General features: G+C 39.5%; 1 protein-coding gene across 3 annotated transcripts in view; it reads right to left on the bottom strand.

The window, feature by feature from the left end:
- The window catches only part of ZDBF2 (zinc finger DBF-type containing 2), a 55,123-nt gene that overhangs the window by 10,277 nt on the left and 31,633 nt on the right, over positions 1–13,213 (bottom strand). For 2 of the 3 annotated variants that reach the window (XM_089671053.1, XM_089671063.1), the window contains exon 4: positions 4,334–4,376. In XM_089671053.1, coding sequence (XP_089527179.1) covers positions 4,334–4,376 — 43 coding nt within the window. Of the gene's footprint in view, positions 1–2,485; positions 2,617–4,333; positions 4,377–13,213 lie in introns of those variants that run through there. The other variant, XM_089671071.1, reaches the window with a different exon arrangement.

The following is a 13,213-nucleotide window of genomic DNA, read 5'->3' as shown; positions in this document are numbered from 1 at the left end:
TTATTGATGTAACAGTTACAGGTGATTATCTTTTTTAATTAGGCTTTTCAAGTGATTTTTTCAGATACTTGTTTTATTCATAAATTGTGTGCTTTAGCAAGTTCATATTCATGGTCTATGCCTACTATAACTAAAAATAACAGTGGGACTGGAAGTACAGAGCTATGTGTGACTTCACAGGCACAGCTCAAACCTCTTATCTTATCAAACACATTCCAACCATACTTAGGGGTCAATTTATAATGAAGAATGAATATAAATATCCACTCTTCTTTATACTCCACAGGGTTACTCCATACTGTAGCTTGCTTTTTGCAGCCCATTCATAAAAAAATGCAGGCCACAGTATGGTGCATACCAAGTTCTCTCTGCTTACAGCCTAACTCCAGGTTTTAGTGAACTTTAATTAGTTTGATTGGACCAAGCTGGTCCAAACAATTTCCTTTGCTAGGACATGCAGCAGCTGTGTGTGCTGTAAAAAATGGATGTAGCATCAGCTCCTTACAGTATACAGTGCTGTGTTGTGGCAGCGGGATGAGAACTTCTGTGCTGTGCTAGATTATTTTGTTGGGGCAGATGTTGCTACAAATGCCAGGTCATTTTTGTGACTATTAATGGCAACATCTCCACTAACCATTTCAGCAAAGCGGATTTCAGATAAGGGCTTATCTTTGGCTTTTACAATCTCTACTATGGGGTACAGCCAGCAATATAAACATTTATTTTAGTAGACTGAGAAGGCTTCGAACCTTTAACAGGTTTTTTTGTATACGCTATATTGTCAAAAGTATTGAGACACCCCTCTAAATTGTTGGATTCAGATGTTTCAATCACCTCCATGGCATCAGGTGTATAAAATCAAGCACCTAGGCATGCAGACTGCTTCTGTAAACATTTGTGAAAGAATGGGTCACTCTCAGGAGCTCAGTGAATTCAAGCATGGTACCATGATAGGTTGCCACCTGTGCAATAAGTCCATCCGTGAAATTTCCGTGCTACTAAATATTCCACACTCAGCTGTTAGTGGTACTATAACCAAGTGGAAGCAACTGGGAAAAGCAACTTAGCCACAAAGGAGTAGGCCATGTAAAATGACAGAGCGGGGTCAGTGCATGCTGAAGCACACAGTGCGCAGAAGTCACCAACTGTCTACAGAGTCAATAGCTAAAGACCTCCAAACTTTGTGTGGCCTTCAGTTAGCACAGCAACAGTGTGTAGAGAGCTTCATGGAATGGGTTTCCATGGCTGAGCAGCTGCATCCAAGCCTTACGTCACCAAGTGCAATGCAAAGTGTTGGATGCAGTGGTGTAAAGCACACCACCACTGGACTCTAGCGCAATGGAGACATATTCTCTGCATGTATGAATCACGCTTCTCTGTCTGGCAACCCGATGAACATGTCTGGGATTGACAGTTGCCAGGAGAACAGTACTTACCTGACTGCACTGTGCCAAGTGTAAAGTTTGGCAGAGGGGGGGTTATGGTGTGGGGTTGTTTTTCAGGGGTTGGGCTTGGCCCCTTAGTTCCAGTGAAGGAAACTCTTAAGGCATCAGCATACCAAGGCATTTTGGAAAATTGCTCCCAACATTGTAGGAACAGATGGGGATGGCCCCTTCCTGTTCCAACATGACTGTGCAACATTGCACAAAGTAAGGTCCATAAAGACATGGATGAGCAAGTCTGGGGTGGAGGAACTTGACTGGCCTGCACAGAGTCCTAACCTTAAACCAACAGAACGCCTTTAGGATGAATAAAAGTGGAGACTGTGAGCCAGGCATTCTAGTCCAACATCAGTGCCTGACCTCACAAATGTGCTTCTGGAAGAATGGTCAAGCATTCCCATAGACACACTCCTAAACCTTGTGAACTGCCTTCCTAGAAGAGTTAAAGCTGTTATAGCTGCAAAGGGTGGGCCAACTCAATATTGAACCCTACGGACTAAGACTGGGATGCCATTAAAGTTCATGTATGTGTAAAGGCAGGTGTCCCAATACTTTTGGCAATATGGTGTATGTCCTCATTGTGTAGATTCTCCTCATTTCCTATGTTGTCAGGGTGGTCAGAATGGAAGGAAAATGTCCACAACATGGACACAGACAATAATAAAAATATGACTGAGATTGTAATTCCTCTTTCTTCTATTATGGACTTAGGTTTTTGCCTGCATTTCCTCTTTAAACTTTGAACATTTTTTACTTTACTATGAAAGTTAATGAGCTAAGAGTTAGGGCACAGGGATTATTTGTCCTATAAAAAGCTTGCAGTGCTGTTGAAACTAGTAAACGTTTTAACACATATTTATTTCTATTACTTAATCTCCAATGAAATCCACACACTAGCTCAATGTTCTGTAAATATGTAATCATTGTAATACTGCATGACAAATAAGATGGGTTTGACTGATTACATCTTTCAAATTTCCAACATAACATATATAGCTATTTTTCTACCAACATCTTTTGCTAAAAAAATATTGTATAGTTACCATCCATTAGAAAAGTGTTTGAAGTCCACTGCATTGTAGATCCAAATATGTTAGGGTAGAACATAATGGTAACTTGCTATAGAATAGGCAAAATCCGTAAAGTGGCAATATAGAATCCGATAATCTTATTCCTTTACATCCAAGAAATGATGGATATGTGGATTTAGAATAAAAACAAAGATATCTTCTCTGAAAAGATCATCTTCTGGCTTTAGAAGTAAAATAATATGTTGCTCTCATATACACTTCAAACTATTATGTCTGCTAGGCACTTAAAATATACTGGTGAATCCACCACTTTACACATAGCATCTTCGGCCACTTTAGCACAGTTTCATGTCAAGCAGAATCCTTTACAAATACTTTTTCAAACATGTTTAGCATAAAACACAACATTTTCAAAGGATTTTTATCTTATGAAGCTCAAATGGCACTTATTTATTCTTTGATTGTTATTGTACATTGCACAGGAATCTTAAAAAGTAATTGTATTTCATAGATTTATATAAATTCGAACATAATATGTAAACTGGGCATGATCTAAAGAAACAGTTAAGAAGAAATCTTAGAACACAGATCATACAGGTATTAACAACATTTGACATGCTTACTTATAATATTCTCTATCCATTCATAAACAGACTGCATAAGTGGTGGATAGAGTTGCAAAAGGGCTGCTGTGTTAAGACCAATAGTTGTCCCCACCTTTCAACTACTGGTCAAGTAAAAATACTTTTAAACATATCTGGCAACGTGCCTCACTGTATATAGTTTTGGTCAGAAAATCATTTGCATCCATTTTTTTCAAAGTTTCTACTCTTCGGATATGTCAGGATCAGCCCTTCCTATTGCAGGCTAACAACGTTAACCCATGCCTTACAAATCAGCAGTAATGTTGGCAGCCTGCTGAGCAATAGATTCACAAAAAAATATTTGCTTAAGAAAACTGTATAAAGCAAGACATAATGTCAAACATACTGAAAACTATATTTTGGATTTACATATACTTTAAACAATGCAAGCCCATAATGGCATTTGGAAGAGCTGTAGATAGTGATAGTAGAAGCATTATTTGCATGCATCCTATAGACACATAAGATTTGATTTACAAATAGACTGTGCACTTGCAAGTGCAGTTGTATTCATTTTCCTGAGAGTTTAGAGAGTGTGTAAAGCTCTACTGATTTCCATCATCCAATCAGGTGTAAGCAAACATGCTGGTTTTTTTTCCTTGTGCTTGGGTATTATTTAGGAAGAGAAATTTCACCACTTTTTACTAAGCTCTGGGGAAAATGAGTGCAACTGCTCTTGCAAAGTGCACAGTCTTTTTGGCTTTAGTAAATAAACCCCAAAACATTTGTCAGGCCAGTGTAGTAGTCCTAAGTAATTCTGACCATACCAAGTAATTCTGATCATATACTAGTCAATTATTTGTGCAATTCACCGCTTGATACAATTGTTTAATCAATCTGATGTCTGAAACAATAGTCCAATGCAAACTAAATGGCAAATTTGCTTTCATTAATCCACTCAATTTACAATTAATCCAATCACTTACAATTTCACTTTCAATAACTTGATCCATATACCAATGGATTGACTTGACACTGATTTGAGTTTTCAAACCCATCAAATTACCTTTATCTTCAATTTAAGCCTATTAGTCAGATTAAAGCTAAAAAATACTATTAATTTTAGTTTCTGAATATTGAAACAATAGTTTCACTGAACAATTTGCGTGTTGCCAGTATTAGTGCAGTTTGCTAACTGGGACATTATTGGCACATTTTTTGTGTGGCCAAATATATGGTATAGTAAGACTATGTGACTTCCACAGATAAAACTTACCTGTTACCGCCATCCAATTTAACCTCATTTTTCTTATCCACGCCTGCAATAAAAGAGCACACATAAATATTAGAGTTTTTTAACATATCAGAATTATATAACATAATATAATATACAGTATACTGTGTAATACCAATAATATAATATTTCAGCTCAATTGTGTTATAATGTTTTATCATGATTTATGTCAATTTCAAGTCCAACTCTGTAATCTTGAGCCCAAGATATACCTCTAAGGCTAGGTTCACACCTATGCAGGTTGCATTTGAGTCATTTCTGCATTGCGTTTTGTGTTGCATTTTTGCACCTTTATTTTTTAATGCATTTTTTACCTGTTTTGATGCTTTTTGGGTTTGTTTGTTTTTTCATTTTTTTGTTGCTAGGCAGATTTAAAATGCAAAACGGATCAAAAACGAATCAAAAACAAGGCAAAGATGCAGCAAAAACGCTCTACATGCTTTTCTGCACCGTTTCCATTGAAGTCTATAGAATCAAAAATGCAACTTTTTGCGATAAAAAAAAGTCCCGGACCCTTTTCAAAGAAACGCACCAGGTGAAAACACCGGAGATGTGAATATGTCCCATAGGAAATCATGTTAACTGAACTGTACTACGTTTCTGCAAAATGCAAAACACTGCGTAATACCCTTAGTTGTGAACCTAGGGTCAGCTAGGTTTGACAGCATTCCACATTTGTTAATTTGGATTCCGAAAGGGTTCTGACAGCTGATCTCTTCCTCCATATGCACTACATTGCCAAAAATATTGGGACACACCTCCAAATCATTGGATTCAGGTGTTCCAATCACCTCCATGGCCACAGGTGTATAAAATCAAGCACCTAGGCATGCAGACTGCCTCTACAAACATTTGTGAAAGAATGGGTCACTCTCAGGAGCTCAGTGAATTCAAGTGTGGTACTGTGATAGGTTGCTACCTGTGCAATAAGTCCATCCGTGAAATTTCCTTGCTACTAAATATTTCACGGTCAACTGTTAGTGGTATTAGAACAAAGTGGAAGCAACTGGAAACAATAGCAATTCAGCCACGAAGTGCTAGGCCTACCTATCATGGTACCATGCTTGAATTCACTGAGCTTCTGAGAGCGACCCATTCTTTCACAAATGTTTGTAGAAGCAGTCTGCATGCCTAGGTGCTTGATTTTATACAACTGTGGCCATGGAGGTGATTTGAACATCTGAATCCAATGATTTGGAAGGGTTTCCCAATACTTTTGGCAATACAGTGTCTATCTATTTATCTATCTATCTATTTATCTATATGTATATGCAATGTAATGTAATGTAACGCTGCTGTCTTTATTTGAAAAATGTTGAAAGGTTTTGATTTTGTTTTTACATTATTATTAATGTTTGTGAGCATGGGAGCGTTGATTACTGATTGTGTCCAGCTGTGAGGTGTAATCAGGAATAATGTGATTTAAATGGCTATCAACCTGTCAGTGATATGTTACGATTAGGTGATTGTAACTTGAAACACATTAACATTCATTCCTCATCCATGTGCTTAGATTGTACACCCCTTGAGGGTTAGGGACTGATGTGAATATACTATATATATGTAAAAGTGCTGCGTAAATTGATGGCGCTATATAAGTACCTGAAATAAATAAATAAATGTGCTGTGATTCTGTGGATATTTTAATCCTTGCAATAAAGAATCCAGAATTTTACTGTCAGTGTGCAGTCATCCATCCCTGCCCTCTTGATCTTTTATGGTATGAGCTGGACCGGCACCTTACTAGTGTTTAGGGCTTGTTGTGGTGGACTGACCTGGAGCGGTTTGTAGTGTATTGTGATCTCTTCCCCAGGTTTGCTTTAAAACCCAAACAAATCTTACTCTCCAAGCAAATCCAAAAACTCCAACTACACCTCCAGATCTATTATAGAAAACAGTCAGGCTCCAAAGCTGCATTAAGATGTTTCTGCTTTGCTACAGCTACTTTTTCTAAAGCTGATCATACATGGATCAAAATTCAGCCAAGTCAGCAAGGATGGGCTGAATTTCAATCCATGTATGGCCTAGTTGGTTGTACACAAATCAATCTACAACCAGCTTTTTTTGAACGACCAGTGACACTGGCTATAACCAGCAAAACTGGTCATTGTATTCTGCTGGCAAGAAAAACAGTTCATTCACATTGAATGTTTGGATGGGAGAATCAGTTGGTTTTTTTTGAACAAAAAAAAAAGTGAATCATGCATGGAATGTCTAAGAATCAGCTCTGTTGCTGCCAAAACACATTTTGTGTATGAAAATTAATATTCCTTAAAACTTTCTGCAGAAGACTTGTTAAACTTTCTTCTAATTTTTTAACTCCAATATACAGGATCACTGGTAAACAAAATCGAAAAAAATTTCTGTCACAGAAATGAACAGGGGTTATTCTAGTTCTGTTTTTGGTTGCAAACTCAGATATCTGCTTAGAAATTCTCCAGCACGTAACGTTTTGCAGTGACATCCAGTTGAAATTTACACTATGTTGCTTATATTTACAATATGCAAATATAGGTGTATATTGTAATGTAGTCTTTTAAAAGGTATTTGTATATGATTTTCTGCTGTGTTGCGCATCAGGAACATCCCTTTTAAGGGTCCAACAATAGTCTGCAAGCATACTGGAGCTACACTTGCCCTGGTACCTAATTTCCATTACTGAAATATCCCGATTAAACCGTTCCCCGTGTTCATCACTGATTGCTCCTAGATTTGCAGGGAAAAAATCCAGGTGTGAATCCAAAAAGTGCATTTTCAAAGACATGTTACACCCCAGTTTCTGGTAAGATTTCAGTAGAGTATCCACTAATTCTGCGTAGTTGTCTGCCTTGCTATTTCCCGGCAAACAGTCTTAAAGGACTCCCATGCAGCTCTTTCAGTTTTATTCAACTGACCATCAAAGTTTTCATCTTTCATCAGTTTCCTAATGTCAGATTCTACAATGATCCCTTCTTTGATCTTCGCTTCACTGATCCTTGTAAATGTATTTCTTAGATATGCAAATCCAAGTCCACTTTTATCCATCAACTGTAATCAAAGTCCTCCTGCGCTTAGGTGAACCTGTGGCTAAAGCTGCTACCACCTAACCATATACAGTCCCAATAAAAATGGTCAACCCAAAATGTAAATTGTGGTGCTGCGCTAATAAACTATATGTGAACTCCAATACGTGATATTCAGTGAATGGATAAACAATATCCCCTTATAAATCAATTAAATTAAAATATGACATATACCCCAAAATATACCTCTACACCACCTCTACTAAGTGAGTACACAAACAAAATATTCCACACATACATACACAATAATTATGCACATATACTTAATGCCGTGATGCCGAATGAACTCCTGAACGGCAACACCAGTGAATAAATAAAGTGACATAAACGCATGTAAACATTACATGCCCTGGATAAGCAGGTTGAAAGAAATAATAGTGATTCCACTAGGGGATAAAAATCAAAGTGAATCAGTGAAACCACTGTGGTAAACATGAGAAAAAAAAGGAAAAGAGGAATCAAAAAGGTAAAATGCAAGTATATGCTCAAAATGATTTGTGAATCTAAACAATGCCAGTGATCCCACTATGGGATAAATACAGTGGATCCGTGAAACCACAAATGGTGGTAATTGTGAAAGAAAGAGAAAATCAGGCTCACCGCCTGTAAATCATTAACAATCACTTAAATAAACGATAGTGACCCCCTACTGGGGATAAGTGAACATCAAAAAATAGGCTAAATGCCTATAGATACTGATGTGATTCATAACCCCAAATGGGCACTTTCCATATATCCACAAACATAAATAAACAGTGGATAATCCACCCACCAACATAAACTAAAACTACAAAAAATTATTGTGTCCTAAAAAATGAGAAAAAAAATATATAAAAATAAATGTCCAATCTAAAAAAGTGTCCAGAACCATCCAAATGGAGGTGTACTGTAGTCCTGTGATCACCAAACTGTGCAACAGGATACTATGAATCCCACTCTAGGTGCAAAGGCCCCTCACCTCCATGTGGTGACCCTGCAGGGTCAAATCGCCTTAGACAATCAAATACCACCGGTCTGGAACCCGGACTCCCTCCAACGGATATCAGGTCCACTGCCATGTCAGTTCCCTCCCTGATGGCCAAGGTCCCGCATACAGCTTCCTCTCAGTGGTCCTAGAAGTGTTAGCTCCTCATTCGCTCAGAAAGAGAATGCAAAGTGCTCCCATAGTATATTAACGTTTAATGACTCAAGATGGATAAAAACGTATCAAATTCCACTCACATTTAACTTGAAATTATAAGCTTTTAGTACCTATCCACATGCTGTGGGTATACTAATACAGTACATTGACCTCAATAGGAGTTCCAAGATGGCGTCCGCTCCGGAAGTTGAGTCAGAACGCCGGACGTTGTGTCACCACAAGCCCAAGTGTTACATCACGATGTCACGTGACTTCATCAGGGTCTTTTGGGCAGGATTCAGAGCTAAACACAAGGGGATTGCCATTCTTCTCCAGAGACAGATTGGTGGCTATTACTGCAGAACTCTGCATACCAGTTCAGTACAGTGGTGACATTGATCACCACACTGGGATCACAGCAGTTTCTCTGCATCAGTACTGCCACTATCCAGGCTTCACACAGACATCTCTGCTTGCACACTGACGGTCTATCAGGCAGTAACTCTGCACACCCATTTGGGTGGATGCCCAACCTCTTTCTGACAACTCTCTAGAGACACTGCATGCAGACACCTTTGCACCCCAGTTACCAGGAGATCTTTGCTTTGAGCATTTACCACAGCCTATCTTTTATGGTCATTAATTAAAATTAGAATATTACATAAGACATGTACATGTGCATGTACAGTATAATATGCACTCAATATTTGGTCGGGGCTCCTTTTGCATGAATTATTGTATCAATGCAGAGTGGCATGGAGGCGATCAGCACTGACACTGCTGAAGTGTTATAGAAGCCCAGGTTGCTTTGATAGTGGCCTTCAGCTCATCTGCATTGTTGGGTCTGGTGTCTCTCATCTTCTTCTTGACAATACCCCACAGATTCTCTATGGGGTTTAGGTCAGGCGAGTTTGCTGGCCAATCAAGCACAGTGATACCATGATCATTAAACCAGGTATTGGCACTGTTGGCAGTGTGGGCAGATGCCAAGTTCTGCTGGAAAATGAAATCAGCATCTCCATAAAGCTGGTCAGCAGAGGGAAGCATGAAGTGCTCTAGCATTTCCTGGTGGAGGGGCTGCGTTGACTTTGGACTTGATAAAACACAGTGGACCAACACCAGCTGATGACATGGCTCCCCAAATCATCACTTACTGTGGAAACTTCACACTGGACCTCATGCAACTTGGATTCTACGCCTCTCCACTCTTCCTACAGACTCTGAGACCTTGATTTCCATATGATATGCAAAATTTACTTTCAACCGAAAAGATGATTTTAAACCACTGAACAACAGTCCAGTCCTATTTCTCCTTAGACCAAGTAAGACAAGGAATACTACAGTTGTACCATATGTCCTGGATACGTCTGTGTGTGGTGGCTCTTGAAGCACTGACACCAGCCATAGTCCACTCATTCTGAATTTCCCCCAAGTTCTTCAATGGCCTTTGCTTCACAATCCTCTCAAGGCTGCGGTTATCCATGTTGCTTGTGCACCTTTTTCTACCACACTTTTTCCTTCCACTCAACTTTCCAATAATATGTTTGGTTACAGCACTCTGTGAACAGCCAGCTTTTTTAGCAATGACCTTTTGTGACTTACCCTCCTTGCGGAGGGTGTCGATGACTGTCTTCTGAACAACTGGCAAGTCAGCAGTCTTCCCCATGATTGTGTAACTTACTGAACCAGACTGAGAGACCATTTAACTGCCTCCCACCCGCCATATAGTAATATGACGGACGCAAGGCGGTTCTCTCGTTCTGGGAGGACGTCATTTGATGTCCTCCCATTCTAAACGCGCATGCGCGGCTCCCGGAGCGTGCAGCATGGCGATTGGCGGTGCGCTGTGTCTCTCGGACACAGCGGATCACTGATCCATGGAAAGAGCCAAAGATGTCGGCTCGGTCATGTGATCAGCTGTGTCCAATCACAGCTGATCACATGTAAACAGGGAAATGCCGGTTATCGGCATTTCTCTCCCCACGAGCTGTCACGCTGACAACTCGTGAGGAGAGGAGAGCTGGTAATCGGCATTCCTCAGAGTGGACATGTACACAGATCATCAGAGCACTGATGATCAGTGTGCCCTGATGATCTGTGTAGCCACAGCAGCGCCACCTGTCAGTGTCCATCAGTGCCAGCTCTCAGTGCTCATCCATGCCACTTGCCAGTGCCCATCAGTGCCACATATCAGTGCCCATCTGAGCTGCCTATCAGTGTCAGTCAGTGCCACCTATCAGTGCTGCCAGTCAGTGCCACCTATCAGTGCCAGTCAGTGCCACCTATCAGTGTGCATCAGTGCCGCCTATCAGGGCCTATCAGTGCCGCCTAACAGTGCCAGTCAGTGCCACCTAACAGTGCCAGTCAGTGCTGCCTATCAGTGCCAGTCAGTGCCGCCTATCAGTGCCACCTATCAGTGCTGCCTATCAGTGCCATATATGAGTGCTGCATTTCAGTGCCCATCAGTGATGCCTGTCAATACCCATCAGTGCCACCTACCAGTGCCTCATCAGTGCCACCTATCAGTGTCCATCAGTGCCGCCTATCAGTGTCCATCAGTGCCGCCTATCAGTGTCCATCAGTGCAGCCTCATTAGCGCACATCAGTGAAGGAGAAAAATCACTTATTTACAAAATTTTATAACAAAAACTAAGAAATGTTTTATTTTTAATTTTCAGTGGTTTTTGGTTTAAGAACAAATAAAAAACCCACCAAAATAAAGCTCTATCTGTCACAAAAAAATGATAAAAATTTCATATGGGTACAGTGTTGCATGACCGCGCAATTGTCATTCAAAGTGCAACAGCTCTGAAAGCTGGAAATTGGCCTAGGCAGGAAGGGGGTATAAGTGCCCTGTAGGCTAGTGATTAAAGGCTTAGGAAACCTTTACAAGTGTTTTGAGTTAATTAGCTGGTTAGAGTGTGACAACATGAATCTACAGTATTGAACTTTTTCACAATATTCAAATTTTCTGAGATACTGAATTGTTTTGGTTTTCACTAGCTGTAAGCCTTAATAATCAAAATTACAAGAAAGAAATGCTTGAAATATATCACTGTGTGTAAGGAATCTATATAATATATGAGTTTCACTTTTTGAATTAAATTACTGAGAAAAATTAACTTTTTGATGATATTCTGATTTATTGAGATGTACCTGTGTGTGTGTGTATATATATATATATATTTATATTTATTTATTCACTTACATAATTCTTTTCATTCCCTACTGTGACGCTGATGGCCCAGAGGGAGCTGATGAGTCAACAAGCCTTTATTCCCCCTCCTTCTGCTGGCGTTGGAGTTACATAGTTACAACGTACCATTTGTGACCATATAATGTGTTAATCGTTGCAATTTGGTTAATTCCATTTTATTTGTGTTCTGCTTTTATGCATTAACTGGGGATGTACCTCCTAAACCTTTATTCTGTGATCTACTCTTTTGAATGAGCCTAATATAGAGGTGTTACTAAAGAATCGTGTCTCTTGCATTATTATTTCATACTTTTGAAATATGTCTGAACCCAGAGTGTCAGAAGGCTTGCAAGGTCAGGGCAACCACTGGTGACAAGCATTATCAAACGGCCCCTGCACTACATATGTATGGACATGCTAGCTTGATTTACCGATTCCCGACCACGCTATAGTAGAACTACGGCTACAGGGCAGCAGGGCTGCGCAAAATCACATGTCATATATATATATATATATATATATATACATATACACACACACACACACACACAAATGATTTTGCATTTCCGGTTAGGGGGCGAACATGTGCCGCCATTGGAGACTACAGATGTCAATCACCAGGTCCCAGCCGAAGACTCCCCACCAGTACTCGGCGATCGCCGAGTATCACAGGGGAGAGACTTGTGTGTAAATAACACAGGCCTCTCTCCTGCCAGCAGTAACATTCTGCTGTGTGTACACAGCAGTATGTTTCTTAGTAAAACACACACAGTACACACAGTAAAACAGCACACAGTTGACCCTTTGATCACTCCAGATGTTAGTACAGTGTCAGTGCTTTTTATTAGCACTGATCACTGTATTAGTGTCATTGGGATGTCAGTGGCAGTTAGTCAGTTCCCCAGCAGTGTTAGAATGCCCACCGCAGTCCTGCTATAAGTCGCTGATCGCCACCATTACTAGTATAAAAACAAATAACATTTCCAGTATATGTACAATACCGCCATTTGTAGATGCTATAACTTTCATGTAAACCAATTAATTTATATGTATTGGGATTTTTTTTAGCAAAGACATGTAGCAGAATACCGTTTGACCTAAATTTATGAAGACATTTTTTTTTTTTTTTTTTTTTTTACTGAATGTTTTATAGCAAAAAGTCAAAAATATTGTTTGTTTTTTTCAAAGATTTTTTTGTTTATAGTGCAAAAAAATAAAAAAGCACAGGTTATCAAATACCACCAAAAGAAAGCTCTATTCGTGGGAAAAAAAGGACATAAATTTAATTTATGTACAGCATTGCATGACCGCGCAATTGTCAGTTCAATAACGCAGCACCGTATCGCAAAAAATGGCCTGGTCAGGAGGGGGGTTAAATCCTCTGGAAGGCAAGTGGTTAAACAAAGAATAAAAAAAATAGCAAACTGACCTATGTAATCTTAAATGTATGTCAGTCATAGGTAGTAAAAATAAAAGGAGCAGAA

This window comes from Staurois parvus, unplaced genomic scaffold (genome assembly GCF_062004578.1).
Source record: "Staurois parvus isolate SC_StPar_1 unplaced genomic scaffold, SC_StPar_1.0 ptg000011l, whole genome shotgun sequence".
Taxonomy (NCBI): Eukaryota; Metazoa; Chordata; class Amphibia; order Anura; family Ranidae; genus Staurois; species Staurois parvus.
The sequence above is the reverse complement of the archived record's forward strand: the minus strand, read 5'-3'. Positions and strand labels throughout refer to the sequence as shown.